Here is a 21158-nt window from a genome sequence, read left to right as displayed (position 1 = left end):
AGCATTTGAATTTTCAGTGAAGAGAAGGAAGCCTCGGACTAGCCACCCACAAGGCTGCGGTCGCACAGACAGGGCGTCGGCCCACGTGGCAACACCGGCAGGGCTGCAGGGGCCTCCTGGCTGCAGCCGAAGGAAGGAAGGCAGGCAGGCAGGCAGGCAGGCAGGCCAGAGGCTGGAAAGGAGTGGGGGACAGGGAGCAAGGTGAGGGAGGCCTCAGTGACAGAGCCGCCGGCATCACCCAGGGACAGCGCTGCCCTACGTCCCGCACGTGGCCTTGGCAACATGTGGCAGTGGTGGGCGAACCGGTCCCCAGGGAAGGCCGCCCACAGCGGCGCTGGACACGCCTGCCAGCAGCAGACTTCTCCCTGACAGGAAGTGGATCAAGAGCAGGAAGTGGCTGAATTCCCAGAGAGACCAAATGGTCCATGTGTTTGCTTTACTCATACCCGCTGTCCCTGAACTTTCCACGGCTTCCTTATCTTGCTTTTCTGTCAGAGAGACCAGCTCCGAGGAAGCGCACAGGCCACTGGTCCGTTCCTCCCTGGGTCTCTGGCTTGTGCTCACAGTCCCACTTGCGCTCCGCCAGCCTTGTTTCTAGGTGGTGAAGTCACACCTTGTACGTTGAGAGGTAATTCTCTCCACAGCCCGTGGCTGAGCCCCAGGGGGTCCCACTGCTGACCAAGCAAGGCCCCTGTCCATCCCGTCTGTTGTCCGTCCCTCCCCTCTGCTTTTTGCCGTGCGGAGAACTGAGGAGCCCCTTATGAAGGAAGGGAGAGTAGACATTTGCCTGGGCCTCGCCAGCCTCTCAGATGCAGTTCAAAGTCATTCATCCAGTGTTGGTGGGGTGGTTGTGCCTCCGGGCAGAGCTGCTGCTACTGAGGCCAGACGTGCCCACACTGCGCAACTTTTAGCAGTACCTGGTCGGAAAGCAGGGTCAGCCCCCAGTGCGGTGGCCCTGTCCAGGGTCGCTGACCCCAGTGCAGGAGAACCCCCTCATGGCGGGGCAGTGGGGCTGCCTCCGTTTGGTGCACTGTTTTCTGGGTTTCGTAAGCATTTTCCATTTTGTCCTTCATAAGGCTGAACGTCCTGGACCCTCGTCTGTGTTCGCTGACCTCGCTGGCAGCAAGAGCGTGTCCCTGAGTCTCCGTGCGTCGCGCCCACAGGTGCTGTTAGTGAGCCCCCTCTGCCCAGCAAGAGAGGCTGTAGGGACTCGGGCTTCTAAATTCAGACAGTCTCCTCACTAGAGGAGCTATTTCGATGGCTCTTTGCACCCACTCTGCTAACTGGGGGTTACAGGCAAGCTTTCTCTCACTGAACTTCAGTTCCCCTCATCTGTAAGAAGGAAGAACACCACCTCCTTCATGAGGTTATTTTGAGGGAAAGGGTAAAATGCTTGGCGTAGTCTAGCAATTATTAAACTGGCCCTTCCATTCCTCCTTTTTGTCAGAACTTGGCCCAGAGGCTCCTGTGCCTCCCCTCGGGGGCTGAAGCAGCAGGTAGGGTGCAGGGACCCAAGACCGACGCCCAATCACGAAAGCGTGAGGGCCCAGGCTGTTCCCCGGTATGGAGAGCAGCAGCTGGAGCCAGGGCAAAACGGTGGCCGGAGGCTGGGGGTGTGCGGAGCGGAGGCTCTGGCTCGGGCAGGCAGCCGTCCCCGAGGGCCAGAGGCCTCCCGTCGCAGGAACAGGCACCCAGAAAACTCTGAACATGTGTGAATTCTAACTGCTTTGGAAACAAAACCAAAGCTACAAAGAAACTTTGGAATTATAAAATGTAACCTTCATAAAAAGAAAGTGAACTTCTTGAAGAAAACCAACTGTGACAGGGGCAAAAAGGAAAATCAAGTCCAAATGGGATCATGTTTTATTCAGGATTTGTGCTGCTGGTGGGGAGGCAGAGCTTGGTGACAGGAGGGGAAAGTGGGACACCCCAACTTCAAGCTTCATCCACCCTGCCACGAAGCTCTTCTCGCTTCACGGAGCTCAGCTCCTGGGGACCTCTAATGGCCCTCGATAGCAAATATGGTTAAATATTAACAGACTGACAAAATTAAATATGGATGACAGGCAACCACTGTGGACTTAATCTGACACAGGCTGTTATATGCTTGGGTGCCCTCGACCCGAGTGGCGTCTCTAGTGAGCTTGTGGGATGTCTGAGCACAGTGCACATGCCTGCTTGGCAAGGAGAGCCTGGCTTGTGCTCAGGACAGACGGGGAAAGAGTCTAAAAGCCCAGGAGAAAAACTACCCCCGAAGGCTTATGTTTAATTAAGCCCAACCTTGACTGGCCTTATTAGCAGGAGGTGTTCCCAGGCCTAGGACCTCGCGCTTGGGCTAGATCCTGTTCCCATCTGACGCAGACCTCAGTAGCGTCCCGCCATGGAGGTGGGGAGGTTTGCAGGAGCCCAGGGCTGGGCTGCGGCGTGGCCTTCTCCAGCCAGGACCTCCTCCGTCCCCCTCCTTCCCAGCTGTTCCGTTGGACAAGATGGCAGACTTAACTTATGAGCCAGTTCACATAGGTCTTGACAATTTGTCTGAACAGTGGCAGCTTGTTTAAGGAAGGGCATGGGCCAGTGCTTGCAGGGGGCAGAGGGAAATAGGGGTTGGGGTGGATGTTTCCTTACAGAGTGATTGTCCGTGGGCTTCATTTCTTGAAACAAAATTCCTGCAAAGTGTTTTCCAGTTTTAGTGAATGCCCTTTTTTTTCTTTTTTAAAGAAATGGAGAGGGTTGCTATTTAAAAGAGCCCTGAAAGTAGTCCCTTAAAGAGGTTCATCTTTATTGCATTGGAAACGTCACTCCAGTCTGTTGGGTGAGCGTGGAGCTCCTTGGATCAGGTGTGGATGGATGCATCTGGCTGGGCTGCCTCTCTTCCCGGGGCCTGACAGCCTTCAGCAAAGTTAGCGGTGGGACCTGGCGCGCTTTATTTGATGATGCCGCTCTAGAGCTCCAGTCCTTGGCGCTGGAGTGGGTGAGCCAGGGTTGGTTGTGCTTATGTGTGTGTGGCGGCCGTTGAGAAAGCCCTGGCAGGACACTTGGGGGTGCCTCTTAGGGACAGTGGTAGACACCTGGCTAAAAACATCCAGGCCTTGAAAAGGAGGGTGACTTTGGCCCTGAATATGGCGCTGGGGGAGCCCGCACTGTGGTCAAGCGTCTACGTTAAGAACAGGAAGCCTGCCTTCATGGCCCCTGGCAGACTAGATGTCCAGGGCACCAGCTGGTCTGCTGGTCTTCCAGCTCCAACTAGTGCCCCATCTAGTGGTGACATCCACCCAATGCCACCACTAGGTGGGGCCTTCCAGACCATTTCTCAACACCCACAATTATTAGTACCTGTTACATAATGAAAAGATTCTGCGGTCAGATAAACTCAGAGAACCCAGGGTTCAATCAAGTCAGACAGGTTTCTTTCCTGTGGAACTTCTCAGCCTTCAGATGTGCAGTGTGTAGCTGGATCTGCTGGACGGAGACTGTGTGCTTCTCCCAGACCTGTTTGGCTAGGGCTTCTCTTCCCGCCTTCCCCTGGCCACGCTTTTGGAAACCTTATTCAAAAACAGTGTCTCTCAGAATGGAGCACGTGCCCATCATTGTTCCTGGGGAGGGCGGTGTTAAATGCAGATGCTTGGGCCCCATCCCTAGAGTTCCTGCATTTCTGACATGTTCTCCAGTGCTGCTGATGGTCTGGGTACTGCGCTCCAAGACCTACCAGTCTAGACCCACCCCTTTATTCCACAGGGAAGAAAACAGCTAAACCCGGGGGTGTTATTATTAATAGCTCCCACAGTTGAGCCAGGCACCTGGTAAGCACATCTCATGATTCTTTCTAAAGGCAAGTATGACGATGGGGGTCAGTGGCTTGGAAGGGGTCGCACAGGGCAAATCATTCTGCTGCGAGGGCTGCGCACTGTGCGCTTCACAGACCCCTGCAACCGGGGTGTGGGGCAGGCCAGGGGGCGCCACCTGGGGACCAGTCAGGGTCCCCCTGTCCTTGGCAACGTTGTGGGAAGTGAAGTCTGTGTTTCAATCCACTGGGCCTTAGTTTCCTCATGAAAGTTGTTTTTATGGTTATGTTCTTCTTTTCCTAGCATTCCACTTTATTTTTGCTCTGAGCTTTTTTTTTTTTTTTTTTTTTGCTGGGCGCTCTTCTCCTTCCACTCTTCCACCAGCCACAGGAGCCAGCCCCATGCCGAGGGGCTGGAGGCCTCAGTGGACTCGTTTTAGAAGAGCGTTTCTGAAGGAGTACGATGGTAGAATCCCAGGCAGTGTGTCCCCAGGATTGTAATAGTAGTAGCTGTTCCTGTTATCAAGTCCTAGTGGAGCAGTGTCCCGGGCCTTCGTGTTCCTTATTCGCTGTGGTGTGTCACGCTCCTTGTGACGAGCTTTGCAGTCTCTGGCACAGAGGAGATAATCAGTGTTCGCCTGGGTTATAGATACCATGTTAGAGGTTCTTTCAGGGACTTTAGAAGCCCCTCGAATCACATGCAGGGCTGTGAGTGTGTGTCCGTACGTGTGTGAGCGCACGTGCATTTTTCTGCAGATGGATCATTGCCTCACATGGAAGGTCAGCCACATAGACTGAATCCCTGCTGAACTGTCCGCGGAGCCAGAGTCAGCGAAGGGGGGTTTTCTCCAGTGTTTCTGGCGCGCCTAAAGCAGCCCCCACACACAGGCGGGGTGGCCACCGGGGCCAAAACCACAGCAGAACAAGCAGCACAAGTGGGTGTAAGGGTCAAACCTCTCTTTCCCCCCAGAGGACAGCAGTGCATAGCACAGAGCAGCTTGTTCACCTGGGCCAGCTGCCTGAACCCCTTTGAGCCCTGCTGTTCTGCCCCTCTGTGAAATGTTGCCAAAAAGCTCTGGCTCGGCCTGGGACACTGCCCTCTGCTGGAAGGTGGGCGCAGCTGCGCCCTCGGACCTGAGCTGGAAGAGAAGGCAGCCCCGGGTGTCTGGAATGCAGTGAGAAGAGCCTGCCCTCTTGACAAGCTCAGTGGTTTCCAAGCCTCGAGGCACGAGAGTGATGGATTCCAGAGCCTGTCTTGACTCCATCACCTCCGCATCCTTCCTGAGAATCAGCCAGCAGACCAACTTCACCTCAGCTCTGCTGAGCATTTTTCCTGGACCCCACAGCTCAAATCAGCCTGCTCGTCACCCCAGGGGACTTGGGGGTTCTAGACCAGGCCGACTGTAGCGCTCTGGTCCTCAGACTGCAGGCCCATGTGTGACTGGGAGGATGCGAGGGCCGTGTGGCTGGAAGGGACCGAAGTGCGAGAGGTTGGCAGAGAGGCTGGAGTGGGTGTGTGGGAGATGAGGGGCTTCCTTCTCGCAGTCACCTGCACTGAAACGAGACTCCTGCCACCCACCCTGCGGCTCTTCCCGTGTCTCCTCTGTGAACACCATCATGTCTTGGCATTGTGGGCTCAGCGCCCTAGCCCCACACCCAGGCAGCACCAGCCGCCGCCACTGCTCCCCCCAACCCTGGTGCACACAGACCCCTCCCCCTTCCACTGTGTTTAGGTTCCCAGCCCTCCACCTGCCGCAGGGCTGTGCCCCGTCCTACCCTTTACCACCTGTCCCAGGAAGGCAGCTCCAGCTCTGCCCTTTGCTTAGTGAGCAAGTGGATTCAGATGCACAGAGCTATAAGCCATGGGTAGGTACGCGTTTTTTCATTATGTCTCTGTCTTCTCCCTCTCCCTGCCTCTGCCCTCCCCCCCTTCCCCTGTCCCCTGTACTCCACCCTCCCTCTCCCTCCTGACCCTCCTACCCCCCACAGTTCCCTTTGTTTCTCTCCTCTGCACTGCCTACATTCCTAAATTCCCAAAGTGACATGTTTTGTAGCCTGCCTGCTTGCAAGGTTTCTGGTCCCTTGTCCCCTTAATTGTACCTGTGTTGAAAACACTGGCTCTGCCTTAAATGAGCTTCAGCGCCTGCTGGTGGCTCTGGGGGACACAGCTCTGCCCTCTCACGGCACGGGGCCCCACTCGAGCTGGTAGTCTGATTTCGAGCAAAGCTGACGTGTCCCCCAAAGGCACGGCTGGCCCAGGCGTTCCCCGAGGTGGATTCCTGGTGTAGGCAGACACCCAGGATGCACCCGTAGTCCTAGGTACGCGTCCCAAGTAGTTGGGACCAGACGCCTCTGCCCCACATTGGGGGAGAGCCCCGTGCGCAGCCCCTCGCCCTGCACTGGCAGCCGGAGCGGAAGTGGGGCTGGAGGGAACGCCGAGCGCTCTGCGCGGAGCAGGCAAAAGGCCGGGGATACTATTGTGGGCCTTTCTAGGACCCTTTCTTAGCCAACTGAGGCGTCAGATCAGCAGAGCTAGGAAGCGCGAGCTCACTGGGCCCTGTGACCGGGGCAGTTACCCTTCGGCACTCGCAGGACTTGGCGTGTCTCCCCGCCCGCGAGATCGGAGACCGTGAGGCGGCATCCCCGCTGGGATATGCGGCATTGCCTAGCAGGCCTCAGGCTCCCTGCACCTCCATTTCCAGCAGAATGACGCTGCTTCTGTTTGTGAAGAAGGGTTTCTGCTGCAAAATATGTTTTATGAAGCCACCGAATTAGATTGGTCAGGGTGAGATCCTCCCACCATCACATTCTACTCTAGAAGCGGTTTCAGGTGCACCGGTTTGGGCCCGACCCAGGTCACTGGTGTTTCCCCTGCCAAACTGGAGAGTGCCCCCTCGCAGGGGCATCCAGCACTCTGTGCAGCTAGGCGCCCCCGCCCCCGCCCCCGCACTGTGGTGGGCTGTGCCTCCCCTGCTCCCCCGGTGCCTCCTGGGAGGACAAAGGCCCGCCCTCCGCAGTGTCAGCGGCGGAGCAGCGGCAGACGGGCACTTCCTGCTTCCGTGCAAGGGGCAAACCCCGCCGGCAGATGGACGTTGGTTAAAGCCAAAGCACACCTGCCCTGTGTGTGTGAACACCTTCCTCAGGACGGGACCGGGGACAGTCTGCCAAGTGGACAAAGCGTCACTCAATCCATTTGTGTTTGGGGCTGGCCTTCCTCCCTAGAAACCCAAGGGAAGAGATGGGGCTGCGGGTCCCTTCAGGCAGGGAGCAGAGGGCACAGGGTACCAGACACCACCCGGCGCCAAGAAGCCAGACCCTTTTCTTAAAAGAATAGGAAGAGAACCTCCAGGCCTGGCCAGACCCCTGGCACAAATGGTGTCACGACGTGTCCCTTCCTTATCAAAGCAGATCCATGTTGCCCGTGCTGCTTAGGAAACCACGGAGCAGCCTGCCCCCAGCCTCGGTGTGGCCGAGTGCGGAAAGGCGGCTCCCGGGGCCAGCCTTTGGCCTAGCCACGCTGTTAGCTCTGAAATGGGCTTGGCAGGAGGACCGGGGCTCCGTGAGGCGGGTGTTCTCCTGACAGCGGGCCTCTGTTCACAGCGGGCGTGGAGGGTGCCCCGATGCTTCTCAGCCCCTCGGGGGAGAACTGCCAGTAGGCACGTGTGGGGGGGCCGTTCTGGGAACAGTGAAGGGCGTGGCAGCCCAGCGGAGGGTCTGTGAGGAGTGGGAACAGGAGGCGGGAGCCCTGGTTCACAGCCCTCTCCCCACCTCTCTTTCCAGATGCGCTGGCTCCCTCCCTCCGAGGCTACTTCTCAGGGCTGGAAGTCCCGTCAGTTCTGCTGAATACTCTGTAAGTACGTGGTTTCCACAGCAGCCGTGGCTCCTGCCGGCTACACGGCGGGAGACGGTCAGTAGCAGGCAGCTCTGGTCCTGCCTAGGCACCCACACCGTCCGCACTGCCTTTCCCAAGAGATTTCCACCTGGGATCGGGGGAGAAGTGAGGGATGCTGATGCCGCCCTGACTCGAACGGCTGAACGCTGGCCTTGCCGCCTCGTTAGCCGGCAGACAGCGCTGGTTCCAGCGGGCAGGTGTCCGGGGTTTCTCCCCGGAATCGTAGCTCGCCCGCCGCTGGCACCGACAGAGCCTTCCTCGTGTTACAGGCGTAAGTCATCTATAATTTACACAGTGGTTTACTGTGGGAATCTTGGAGTTTGTCAGAGTTAACTTCCCTGCGTGCACGTGTGCACATTACAGTTTTGGGTGACGTTCGTAAAGCGTCCCGGGGCTCAGAGAAGAGGCGGCCAACTTCCGCGCGGCGTCAAGTGTTTACTCAAGCACCTTCCGCGCGAGGCGCGCCGCAGGGGGTGGCGAGACGACCGTGGGTGCCCCGTGCACCGCCTGCCACCGCCTGGCGGGCGCGGAACGATGCGGAGCGGGGCCGGAGGGGCGGCGGGGCTGGTGTGGCCGCCCGGGTAAAGGGGCAGCGCCCTCCGTGCGCGCCGTGGGGCCCGGGGGCGCGGTCTCCGCCCCGGCCCGGATCTGGCTCGTGGGGCAGCAGAGGTCACGCCCTGCAGCAGCCCGGTCTCCTCCTCGGGCGCGCGCAAGCTTTCTGAAATGCCTGGTGCTGGCCCTGAAGGCAGACGGTGCGGCCGTTTCCAGTGGGCTTTCCTGAGTTTCTTATTCTGAGGGAAACAATATCCTAAATTGGGATCTTTTTGCCATTTTATTTTAGGCCTGACCTTGCTTCAGAGAACTACCAAATGAATATTTTTCCTGTAAGTGTAGAATTTCTATGAAAATTCCAAATGTCTTCTTTAATTCAGTATCTTAACTGCCTTTTTGCTAAGTACAAAAGCACTGTTCCTTTGATCTTACTTGGTGTGTGACTTCGGGGAGTCTGCCCTAAAGTAAAACCTTTTAAACGGTAGGGTCAACCTTCTCGTGGTCTGTGTCATTCCTTCACAAAAGAGAAAGAAAAATGAGAACAGGGACAGACCAGACCCTCATCCATTTAGAGATGCCAGGTTGTCATGTGCCTGTACCCAGGCTGACACTAGAGCCGTCGTCCTTTGCATGGAGAGCTTCCATTTTAAGATAAAAATGCTCCCAAAGTAAACGGACGTTCTTCTCCCACCATTAACACGGAGCCCCAGGTGTCTTTGATAGATCCCTTGAGGCCACCGACACTCTTCTAGGAGGTGCCACGCCAGGGGAGAGAACTGGCCTTGCGTTGACTTAGGTCCCACTCGCTGGGAGACCACTGGGGACATGGAGGGTGCTGGAGCTGGCCTTCTTCAGGCCAGTGCTGTTAGGGGGGGTGGGGGGGCAGCACCTTATGGGGGTTTGTTCTGAGGAGTTCCAGGATTTATATTCCAAAGGCAGGTCGACCTGTTGACCTCAAGTCTCAGTTGGTGGATCACGTCACCTTCAGTTCAAGTTCCTAGGTGACTGCTCAAGCTCTTACTACCATATGCAGGGGCACTTATGAGTGCGCCAGTCCTAGGGCAGAAAGGCGGCGGCTTTGTTCCAAAGGAAGGGTCTCACCAACAGGAAAAGGGGTTAGTGATAGATATAAGAGCATCAGAAATCCCACAGAAGATTTATGGGAGTGGTCAGTCAGCAGGCCCATAGCTGGGCCAGTCAGGATTCTGTCTCTCTCTGGTGGTGAAAATGAGTAAGTTGGGGGTACCATTTCTGCTTTAAGACATCAACTTCAATACCTTAGAATTGTCCCTGCTTTTCCCTGCCCCAGCCGATTTCTCGGTGTGGCCAAAGGACTGGTCCTCAGGGAACACCGTAGGTGGAGTGCAGCATGTAATTGCTTCCAGCATCAGAGTCCGGCCAATTTCTTCACCGAAAGATACTCAGAGCCTTTATAACAATATGAGCATTGTGCATCTTTCAGATTAGAGAACTTTAGGATACAGTCACTCTCAAACTTACTGGAGGCCAGGGGACCCTTTATTTACTAAATCTTAGGAAATTAATGTTTTACATAGAGCGCACTTTGGGAAACTGCACCCTAACCTCTTAACCAAAACCTACACCAGTGGCAAGGAGGGTTTACAGTTGTTCATATGGAAAATAACCCGATCATTAATAACAATAATAAACTGTTTCATGTACTCACAACCGCAAACCTACTTTGCCCACCTCTGTGTGCGCGCACGCACGCACGTATGTCTGTTCTTGGTCCAGTAAGTCATCTGTTACATTTTTCACTTATGATGATGGGGGAAATCAAGACAATGTAGTATAATCTTTCCTTAAAGTTAACTGTCCCTTATTCTGAAGTTACATTCTTCTGTGTGTTCAAGTGCCTTTTTTGAAGGAAATGGTAGTTAGTGAATTGCAATTGTATTTTTTAAATTTAATCTTTATTGTATTTTTTTTCCATTATCATTTAATCCCTTGCTGTTATATTTTAAGTGTACTTTCTTGGAAAAATAGTCAGCAGTCCATGGTAGACACCTAAAGTATTCTTTAAAATATTTTACTGTTTTGTGAGATCTAAAAGTTCACTATTTAGGGGCAACTTTCCCCCTGAAAGCACCACTTTTAAGTTTTGAGGTATATTTAAAGGTCCACTAGGTCTAGGATTTCCTAAGTCCATGCTCCTTATCCATATACCCATAATTAATTTTAAAACTTAAGTTGCATGTCCTTAGCACTTGCTTCTGACTTCAGAAAAGCGTTAGTCACTCTGCCGCGTGGGAGCCTCCGTTCCAGGGTGTCGTGTGGTGCGGCTCCAGGAGGCACGTCCCCATGCACTTCTCTCCCCCACGACAGTGTTTCTCCCCAACTTCCCAAGGCTGATAAATATTCACCTGGTAAATAGGATGCAGTAACTTGAAATTCTGAGGCTCATAAGAGTTCATGCATTATGTTAAAATACAGGTTCGGCATTCAGGATGTGCTGATGGTTGAGGAAGCGATGACTTAGAAGGGAGATCCGTGGGACAAAACCTTGAGGTTCACCTAGACGTGAGGGGTCAGCCTGACACCCTTTGAAGAGAAACCCCAAGTTCTACCATATTTATATGGGATTCCTTATTCAGAGCGGCCCTCACTTTATTCAAGTTTAGAGAATAATTTCACTTCACTGATCCTCTCCTTGCCCCCCCCCCCCCCGCCCTTAGCTAAATCAAAGTAAACAGGCTTGAATCACAGCAGGCTTAGGTTAGGCGAGGCCTCACGGAGCGCGGGCAGAGGCCAGAGACCGCCCAGGCAGCCCGGGTGGCCCACCCCTGCGTGCTGATCAGCCCTTCCCTGAGGGGGGTTCTCCATTTCCCTGGTGAGGAGCCCTGGCTCTGACTCCCCGGAGCCTTGGGGTCTGTTAAGCTGCCCTTGGGAGTTACAAAGTAGGGACAGGCCTAAGAGCCTGCCCCTGGCCACTAACTGTGGCAAATGCCCCTTCCAACCACGGCTGAGTCCTCCAGGCTTCGTAGCATAAAGCACAAAAGACACCTGCCAGCCACGCAAGCACGTACGAGCTCATTTCAAACCAAGTCTGTTGGCCAGCCTAACAGTCAAAGCTGCGATTTCGCCGCTCTTGCCCGTTATCTGTTTTCTGTGAATTTGGCTGGGAGGTCTTTGAAACCACGGAGAGTAGGTAGGTATGTGCGCCAGGAGAGTTGCCTGACTGGTTCCTAGAAAAAGTTGAGAGAGGGCAGCCATGTGTTATATCCAGGCATTGAGTCCCAGCAGCTGCTAGAGAAGAGTCACAGGTCAGGGCCACCTACAGGAGCCTGGGCCCCCACCCTCCACTTCCAGTGTTGGTCCCACTAGACCAACAGTGGAAGTTCAGAAGGCCCGCGTGCTCACTGAAAAGCTAACCGTGAACGCATCCAGACTTCCCTCCGGTGTCTTACGCTCTTTGGGGAGTCATCTCCCAGCGTCTCTGGAGAGTAGACTCTGGTCTGCGCATTCTCTGCCCTGCAGCTGAGCGCAGGTCTGTCGATGTAAAAACTCGGCAGAGTAGCTGGGTGATAAAACCCTACTCGAGACGTGGTGACAGCTAGGGTTCCTGAACTCTTTAGTCTATCAGCCCTAAGACATGCTGAGAGGACTCTTCAGCCTTGCTCCAACGCTGGGCGTCCTACAAACGCAGCCTTGGTCTGACAGCCCCAGGAGAGCCCCCAGGGCTGCTGCTGCTGCTGCTAACTGGGGATGCTCCCTCCCTCTCCTTGTCTTGGCAAGTTTAGAAAGGGTGAGAGAAGTTGGTGTTGTTTGCAAAGAATATTTTCATGTCCTGAAATAACACTACTGTAACTAGGAAACTAGAGTCATATTGACTCATCTTTTAATGTTTTTAGAGTGAAATTATGGGGAAAACTTTTTTTAATTCTGAGAGATGTCCCTTTCTTCCTTCAGCCTCACCCAGAATCCCAGAGGCAGGTTTCAGTTGAGCCCCGAGAGCTAGGGGCCTCCTTTTGGAGGGCCAGCTTCCTGTGCCCGAAGCCTGGTGAAGCCCTTATGGGGAACTCAGAGGGTTCGCCACAGTACGTTGTGCACTCCTTTCACGAAGCCCTGTGTGCCACAAACAGCCTGTCTCGAGAACAGCAGTGCTGACCAAGTGAGAAACATTAGTGGGGATTAGGGCCATTGGCATCCAGTGCTGCAGCTGGGCTTCCTCCCTGGACACGGCGGATTCTCATGAAAATGAGCTGGCTCACAGGTAGCCATGCCTGCAGGGAGAGTTTTAAAAAATTTAGTATTTGCTGGGTCTCTGCATCTTCCTGTTTCAAAACTCTCAGACCCTAGGGAACAGGATACACTCACAAATGGTTCCTTTGGGTTGTTGTTTCCCAGTAGGTGCTTGGGGTCAAGTTGAGCTCCATGGCGCCCGTGACACCGCAGGATCTCCTGGAGACCTGCCTTTGTGGCCCTGGGCTGCCCAGCTATGACTACGGTCTGAGGGGGCACTGGGGGGTTAGGTCTCTGGCACCATCTCTGTGGGGCCTCAGGAGCTGTGCCTTTCCTCAGCAGGGCCTTGGTCAGTCCTGGGGACCCAGCCCCGGCCTGGGAAAGGCGGCAGCTGGTGCTGCCCCTCTGCCAGCAGGTGCTTTACATCCTCATACTCTGGAGGGAACGTGTGAAGATGCTCCTGTAGCACTGATTTCTAGATGACCTTCCCTCACGCCTCCGTGACAGGGAGTCCCTGGGAGCTAGTCCTCTGGCTGGAGAGCCTCCCCTCACTTGTTCCACCACATCCTAAGCTGGCTGTTCTGGCTGTGAGCTTTTCATGCCACAGACGCAAGTTCCTTCTCAAGTGGTGCTCGTGCTCAGTTCAATAGCAGACGTGGTCCTTAGCCTTTGACTCTCAGAACAGGCCGGCCTTAAAGGCCCAGGAAACCCCCCAGCTGCAGCCCAGGCTGGGCGGACACTGTCTCGCGCCGTCACTGGGTTTAACTCATGGGTGATCTCCTTCTCCATCGCAGGTTCCAGGTGTGTGATGGTGGCTGCAATCTGTCTTGGGGGTTTTAATGCAATCTTCAATGGTGGCTACTGTTCTCGAGCTGTTCTACAAAACTGGAGCATGCTGGTGAGTCCCCAAGCCAGAGGCTGAATGGGCCCTCTGGAGAAGCAGTGTGTCCTGGGGTGGGGCCAGCACCATTACCCAGTATCCCCTGGGAAACTCAGGTCCCAGCAGGTGGGGCTCAGCAGTCTGGGGGAAGACACCTCTCCCCAGCGGGTGCTCTGAGTTGGGACATGCTGGTGTGGCATGCTCAGGGTCAGGGCTTGGTTCTTCCTTATCTCCTCCCACCATGGACCACTGGGGGAAGGCTGTCTCAGGATGGCAATCAAGAGTTTTGCAACCTCTCAAAGCATGTAGCCTCGGTACTTGGTTCTCCCCACCACCATCCCAGGTGGGGTGGTCAGTACCTGCTCATCCTGCAGCATCAATGAATAAGATATTCCACCTAAGGTATTAATCATTTTGGTGGAAATCTTTTTCAGATGTGGTATACATGTTCCTCCTGATGTACAAATCCAATTATACTGAATCTAATGCAGCCCTTCCTTGATGACTCAAGGACGTTTTTATGAGTCTTTTTGCAAGTACAGTGGAACCTTGGTTCTCGAACTTAATTTGTTCCAGGAGGCTGTCTGAGAAGTGATCTGTTCAAAAACTGAATCATACTCACACTCGCACATTCTCTCCTTTGTCACCCGAGAGACAAGTGGCTGATCATACAAGTATCAGCATGAAAGGGCTGTCAGGTCGAGAATCCAAGTTTGGTTCAACCACCAAGACATTTTTTTCCATGAACAACTGATCTAGAAGCAAAATGTTTGAGGTGGGAGACATTCAAGGACAGAGATTTGACTGTAGAATGATTGCCCTTGGCCATAATTGAGTGATACAGGATTCTCACAGAATTCCTCCAGATTGCCTGGCTTTTCTAGTGGGTGATCATTTTGGTGATTTGTCTGTGTTTTTAGTCAATACCAGGTGTCACTTCTCAGTTCATCTATTTCTAGCATTAAGCATAGTTTTAAACCAATAACATAGCATTCCCAAGAGGTGACCTGCCCGCCAGGCACCATGCTTTGGGGTTTCCAGTCTCTTGGGAAAGCCTGGCCCAGACCAGCACGAGTGCTGGGGCAGGCTGACAGAGGTTGTGTCTCAGCCCAGATGAGGAGCCTCTAAAGAAAAGAGTCAGCAAAAGGGCAAGATTGCTGCCAAGGACAGAGTCGGGAATTCTGACCAAGGAAGTCCTTACCACATTTTTGGTGCTTGAGTAGTTTTGCGTTGAATATAGCAGCATTCAGTGCCTGTGCAGAAGCACATGCTCTCAGTCTGTGCTGGGTTCTGCAGCCTGCCTCCCTTGCCGGACAGGCGGCCAGCAACCTGCACTCGGGGTCTTCTTCCCCACTGACACGTGTCTCACACTAACCAAACTTCACATGACTATTTTAGAACTGCCAATTTGTACTTAATCCCTTCACCAACTGACCCCAACTTCCCTCCCCTCTGGCAGCCATCAATTTGTTCTCTGTATCTAAGTATATCTGTTTGTTCATTCTTTTCTTTAAATTTCACATGTAAGTGAAATCATATGGTATTTGTGTTTCTCTTACTTCACTCAGTGTAATACCTCTAGGTTCAGGTTCATCTGTGTTGTCACAAATGGTAAGATTTCCTTCTTTCTTTGTGGCTCAGTAGTAATATGCAGTACATCTCTTGATCTTCCATATCTTGGCTACTGTAAGTAATGCTGTAATGAACATAGGGGTGCATCTTTTCAAATTATTGTTTTGTATTTCTTCAGATAAATACGCGTAAGTGCAATTCCTGGGTCATATGGTAGTTCTAGTTTTAATTTTTTGAGGAACCTCATACTGTTTCCCACAATGACTGCATTAATCTGCATTCCCACCAACAGTTCATGAGGGTTCCCTTTTCTCCAGATCCTAACACTTTATTTGCTGATGATAATAGTCATTCTGACTGGTGTGAGGTAATCTCATTGTGGTTTTAATGTGCAATTCTCTAATGATTAATGATGTTGAGCATCTTTGCATATGATTATTAGCCATCTGTATGTCTTATTTGGCGAAATGGCTATTTAGGTCCTCTGCCCATTTTTTAATTGGCCTGTTTGGGTTTTCGGTGTTAAGTTGTACAAGTTCCTTATATTTTGGATATTAACTCCTTATCAGGTGTCTCATGGGCCAATATCTTATTCTATTCAGTAGGTAGTCCTTTTGTTGATGGTTACCTATGCTGTACAGAAATTTTTGTTTGATGTAGTCCCATCCATTTTTTTTCTTATCTAAGAAGATATATCCAAAAAAATATTGCTAAGATAGATGTCAGTTTTACTACCTGTGTTTTCTTCTACAAGTGTTATGGTTTCACGTCTTAACATTTAAGTCTTTAATCCACTTGATTATAAAATAGGCTTTGTGTTAGATGATTCTGCCCAACTGTAGTGTAATATAAATATTCTAAGCACATTTAAAGTGCTCTAAGCTATGATGTTCCATATCAAATGTATTTGCATATTTGACTTGCAGGTATTTTCAATGGGTTTATTGGCATGTAACACCCCTCATAAGTTAAGGAGCATCTGTATGTGTAGAAAGACAGGGAAAAAGAGTGTTTTCTTATTGCTGGGAGAAAAGGCTCACAAAGCATTTGGAAAGACTCTTCCTTACCAATGGGAAAACAGGGGGAACTGGCCGCTGTCAGGTCTTAGCGTCATCCCCGTCTCCACCCGTGACAGTCGGCAAACCCCTTGAGCCCACGCCCAGCTGTATCCAAGTTCTGAGGGCCACATAACTGATCTTCTTGAGCAAGGACAACTGAAATGAAATATTTTAGAACTGTATGATGTTCTTAAAACAGCAGGAGACATTCTCCATTGTCTTCAAATCTGGACAGTTGTGACTTGCCTCAGACAAGATTTTTAACGTAAGTTTCTTCCCTTGTTTGGCCCACCACATGCAGGTTATAGATGACCCCCTTTCAGGAAAGGTTCTGTGAGGAGAATCTGCTCTCTAAACAGAGCCCGGCCCTCTCCCCTCAGTGGTGCTCTGTGTTCTCAGATGTCTTTGCATTCTGTTTAAAATGTCCTTGTTAGTACATTCCAAGGTTTGAACTCCATTCCTAGTGAAACCTCTTCCTTGTTTACAGGGACTGAAATAACCACATTTTGACCTTCTGTTCAGTCTGGGAACATCTATGGCCATGGGGACACATTCTTTTCCCATGTGAGACTGTTACACAGCAGTTATGGAAAAGCTCAGGAAACGACAGACTCGCATCCCCCACTTTCCCTCCTCCCTTCCAGATTTTTCACTTCAAAAAATTAGCCTTTCTTCCTACTCAAGGTTCCAGGAAGAAGGGGACAGAACTATGAGGTGAGGAAGGCCCGAGGCCCCAGCCCCTTCCCCTTTTCCCCTGTCGGCTTCCTGTAGAAGACCCTCATCAGGACCAAGGCTGCCCGGCACAGGAGCTCAGGGTGCCCCTGGGCCGAGCGGCAGGGCCCAGCACCAGTCCCTAGGCACTTCTGTCTCAGCCCTGGGCACGATCAGGGGAAGGGGGTGAGTTTTAGTGCTACATCCTGTTAATGGCCCATCATCCCTGTTTCATTCGCCATACAGTGCAAGTGTGCTGTATGTGAGTGACTACTCTGGGGCTGAGGGAAGAAGAAATAGTTTTGGGGATGAACATAATGCACGATCATCCTTTGAGAAAGCCCAGTCAGTGGCCAGGACAGCGAGATCTCCTGGAGAAAGACCTGCAGGCTGAAGGGATCAGGAAATGCTGGAAGTAGTACATTTGGAAAGGTAATACGGTTTGAGGGGGATTAGAACAGAAGAAGGGAGGGAATAAGAATATGACCAAGCTTTTTAAATTAAGGGCCTTGAGGCATGTGTAAAGGATTTGGGCCCAGGGGAGGGGGCTGCTTTAGGAATCACTGTCATCTGGCTGCCCACAGCAAAATGGATGAAGACGCATGTCAGAAACACTGCAGGAGAGGCAAACCTGAAATGTTAGGAAGTGGCAGAATGATCTAAGAGCGCGGGGCTGTGTCAGGGACAGAGTGCTAGGGGCTGGGTATAGGGACAAAGACACACAGGGAGAGTGGTCAGGAGCTGTACTGAGGTTTGGTTAAATCTGAGTTGAGACATGTTGCCTTTGAGGTCACAGCAGAAATGTCCAGGGCAAAGCTGATAGGAGCGGGCGGAAGTGTCCGGGAACTGCCTGTGAAACCAGAACGAGGTCAGGACTAGCAACGTGCATTTGCTCAAAGACAGTTGTGAGCTCCCCCGAGAAGAAAGCAGGCCCCTTAACATACACAGCCAAGGGCTGGAGGAGATGGCAGGGTCTTCATCCAGCCTGTGGGAAGGAGAGGGCACATGTGGCTGATGTTCCTCTGCCTGTTCATTCGGTCCCTGAGAGCAGTGTGGCAGCTCTGGTTTCAGACCATTGCTCTCAACGCCGGTTAACCACATGCAGTTTCGGCTGCTTGCCCAAGATGGCCCTCTCCGAGCCGGTGCTCTGTAGGAGGCCGCTGGCAGGTCCCTCTGGTTCCCAGAGTCTTAAGGGCAGCCAAGTGCCGTCCCCTGTGAATTGTTCCAAAGTACGAACAGCCTCAGAGTGACGGCTGTTCCTCAGAAACGGTTTCCTGGAATCAACATGCACAGCTCGGGCTCCTGGCACATGGTCAGTTCGGGATGACGTGGAAGGTGTCATTCCAGGCTTGACAAGCCAAGAATGCGGGGGAAGGAGACTGGCCTTGCATCCACTTCCTCTAAGCTGGTTTTCCTCCTCGCTGACGGGTGGTGATTGGGCAGTGGCTGGGGCCTTGCCTCTTCACACTTGCCGGGGGACTCCTCTGGCAGTTAAAAGCAGATCAGGCATTTGTGGGGGTGCAGAGTTGGCCAGAAGGTGGTGGGTTCGTTGGGAAAGTCAGCTGGTACAGCCCCAAAAGCGATGCCTGGCCTCACAAGTCCCCTGGATCCCTACCCCATGGAAAGATGCCCCCAGCCCGGGCACTCTCTCCTGCCACCCGCCCAGGGCTGCTCCATGTTGCACACACCTGGGTAGTGGGGTCCCAGTGCCTTGTCCCCTACCAGGGAGAAATCAAGAGTTTAGCAGAAGAAACACAGGTTTCAAGAGGGGGTCCTCCTGGTTCACTGAGCATCCATCACAGGACATGTTACCTACACCAAAGACAGGGCGTGAGCAGGCCTGGCCTCCACCCAGCTCTGGTGAGTGAGGGCTGTTGATCCTTCCATTGTGCTGGGTATCTGGGTAGGCAATCAGAAAGTGAGTCCCTGAAGGCATTTTCTTCCTCCTGCGGGATGCATCCTCCTGTGTCAGAGAATTCTGATGAGAAAGTAAAGGCAGCAGACGAGAGGTGGGAGGTGGGGTTGGAGGGGCCACTGAGGTAATCATACTGGGTCTTCTGACTCATGACCCATTGTTATCTTCAACAAGCCAGGCTGTGACGGCATCAACTGGATCAGAGTTCAGATTCACCAGGCACTGTACAGTCCTGGTTTGGGTGGGAGTATTTTCTAAAATCATGTGATTAGCTACATTTGAGTGTCCACCAAAATGTTTCTAATGTCAGGTTTTACTGCTAAATATACCTCTTCCCAAATATGTCTAACTTAGGACAATAATATGGGTTTTCAGTAATACTACTACTTTTTTATAGCCTCCTCCCACTGACAAATAAGCATTTCCCTGTACAAAATTCTAGTCTATGCTGTTTTACTCTGGCATATACCTTTTCTACAATCAAAATTTGTGAATCTGACATGTTAGTACAACAATGGCAACAAAACAAGGGACTTGGAGAAAGGTAAAATGAATGACAGAATAATAATAACAGAGGTTTCACAATGCAGCCTTTAACATAGTTAAGTAAACCCAGATACAGAGGAGTGCGATGTGTTTAAGAAAATCCCAGGACCCGGGTGGGACTCTGCCAGTGGCCAACAGAAAGCCTCACTGACTGTTCCGAAGGCCCTTTTTTCTATCACAATGCAAAATAGGAGCACTTCCTTGCAACTGCAGGGAAAGGAGGTATTGAAGTTTCTAGTTAGAAGAGAGATGAAAAATATATCCCCTATCTATCTTAAATAAGACCAGTACTCTGGGGTGTGGTCTTTATATGGCAAGTCAGTAAGCACTTCCCACGACGGCACACACAAGCACTTGGCTCGGGAATCACTGAGAACTGTCCCAGGCAAAAGCTTCTAAAGCCCAAGTTCCAGCAGCAGGTGTCCGAGCCCAGCGCCGCAGCCCGGAGGCTTTACTGCACACGGTGACTTGTGAAGCCTGCTCTCCTCACACCTTTCTTTCTCTTCCAGGCTTGAAAAAACCTTGCCCAGTTTTGATCCCTTCAAGACTTTGCCACAGCCTCTATCACACATCTGTTTTTCTCACGAAGAAAATAAATATAATAAAAATGTTTTACTCTTTTACACTGTATAATTGTAAGAAATAGTGTGTTATTTGTGAACGCATGGTCTGACATTTCTGTACAGTTTGGAGATATTTTCAAACAAAACGTAAAAGATGTCAACAATAAAACCAAGAGAGTGCGTATTTTTATATCAAACATTTAAGGATAACAGGATGGATGATCTTACACTGGGTTGGATCGCAATTTTTGTGCTTGACTTTTGAATACCTGTAATTAAAAATATCTATTTTTTTCCTCTAAAATAAGCTGCATGTTTGAGGCATGTTTTTAAATATGAAACTTTCCAGAATGGTATTGTGAATGTACAGAAGTCTGTGCCTGGCTCAAGTCCAGGGTAAACTAGAAACGTGGCGTTAGGTGTAGACAACACTTGTGCTGACTGCAGTTCTGAGTGTGCGTGCACTGGTTGCTCTAGTAGGACACCCCCGCAAGGCCACCAAAAGCCTCTAGGAGCTCCAACCTTGGTGACATGCTCACTCCTGGGCAGAGAAGCCTTTCCTTGGTACCAGTTCCTGATCAGAGCGTGCCCTTAGAAAACCCTGGCCGCTCCAGAGGTGACAAACTGTGACCCCCCCAGAGCAAGAGTCTGTCTCATGAAGAGGGGGCTCCTCGGCTTTGGGAGGCCAGCGCTGCCGCAGGAGGAAGCTGGCTGTGCTCGGCCTGCACAGCTGCCGTGGGCAGTTCACATCTCCTGAGTGACCCTGCAAACCGTCGGCTGAGTGGTGGTCCTGAGTGTTAGCAGCACCACGCCAAATGAGCCATTTAAAACACTGCCTTGGACGCTGTGTGCTCACGGGGACACTTCCACCCCACCAACCCACAGAGGGGCGGTGCGGTCAGTGGGCATCTGGAATGAATACTGTTCAGCCCGCTTCAGGACTTCTTCAAAACCAAAAAGTCAGTCTTACATTGTAAGCTGACACATTTCCAGAGTCTGATAGCTCAGTCTCCCCTCTTGTTACAAAACAGCCATGTATAAAAATATACATTAACCTAAGAATTTCAACTGCTGGTATATCTAAACATGATCACAATCTTTTTCTTAACTGATCTCATGTTGTGCTAAAGACTTCAATGTTTTAATGATTATATGGTTGGTTTTGGGTTCGTTTCATTATTTTCCAAAGGAAATAAAGATGCTTTTCAAGGTTATCAACAAAAAAACAAGGGGAGCCAGCGTAGAGGGGCTCTCCCCTGCATGTCAATGAGGCCAAGGGCACTTACAGCGGCGGGGGGATGGCCGTTTTCAAGCCCTGCTTATCTTCAGGACCCCTGGCTCTTGGGGTACTTCTATACCCCAAGAAGTGAAACTTCTATACTGTTGTTTCTAAGGAAAACAGCAGCTTCCACACAGTCTATTATGCTTTTATAAACTGTTTAATGGTACTTTTCTATTGTCATTTTAAAAAATAAAGTGCTTACC

General features: G+C 51.8%; 1 protein-coding gene across 2 annotated transcripts in view; it reads left to right on the top strand.

The window, feature by feature from the left end:
* Positions 1-19958, top strand: part of RBPMS (RNA binding protein, mRNA processing factor) — a 162350-nt gene extending 142392 nt beyond the window's left edge. The window contains exons 7-10 of one of the 2 annotated variants that reach the window (XM_054566077.1): positions 7562-7631; positions 8515-8557; positions 13223-13326; positions 19620-19958. In XM_054566077.1, the coding sequence (XP_054422052.1) occupies positions 7562-7624 (63 nt within the window). In that variant the 3' untranslated portion in view covers positions 7625-7631; positions 8515-8557; positions 13223-13326; positions 19620-19958. The remainder of the gene's footprint in view (positions 1-7561; positions 7632-8514; positions 8558-13222; positions 13327-19619) is intronic. The other variant, XM_054566076.1, reaches the window with a different exon arrangement.
* Positions 19959-21158: the final 1200 nt, after the last annotated feature.

This window comes from Pteronotus mesoamericanus, unplaced genomic scaffold (genome assembly GCF_021234165.1).
Source record: "Pteronotus mesoamericanus isolate MK-2021 breed Mesoamerican mustached bat unplaced genomic scaffold, CSHL_Meso_final contig_169, whole genome shotgun sequence".
Classification (NCBI taxonomy): domain Eukaryota; kingdom Metazoa; phylum Chordata; class Mammalia; order Chiroptera; family Mormoopidae; genus Pteronotus; species Pteronotus mesoamericanus.
The sequence above is the reverse complement of the archived record's forward strand: the minus strand, read 5'-3'. Positions and strand labels throughout refer to the sequence as shown.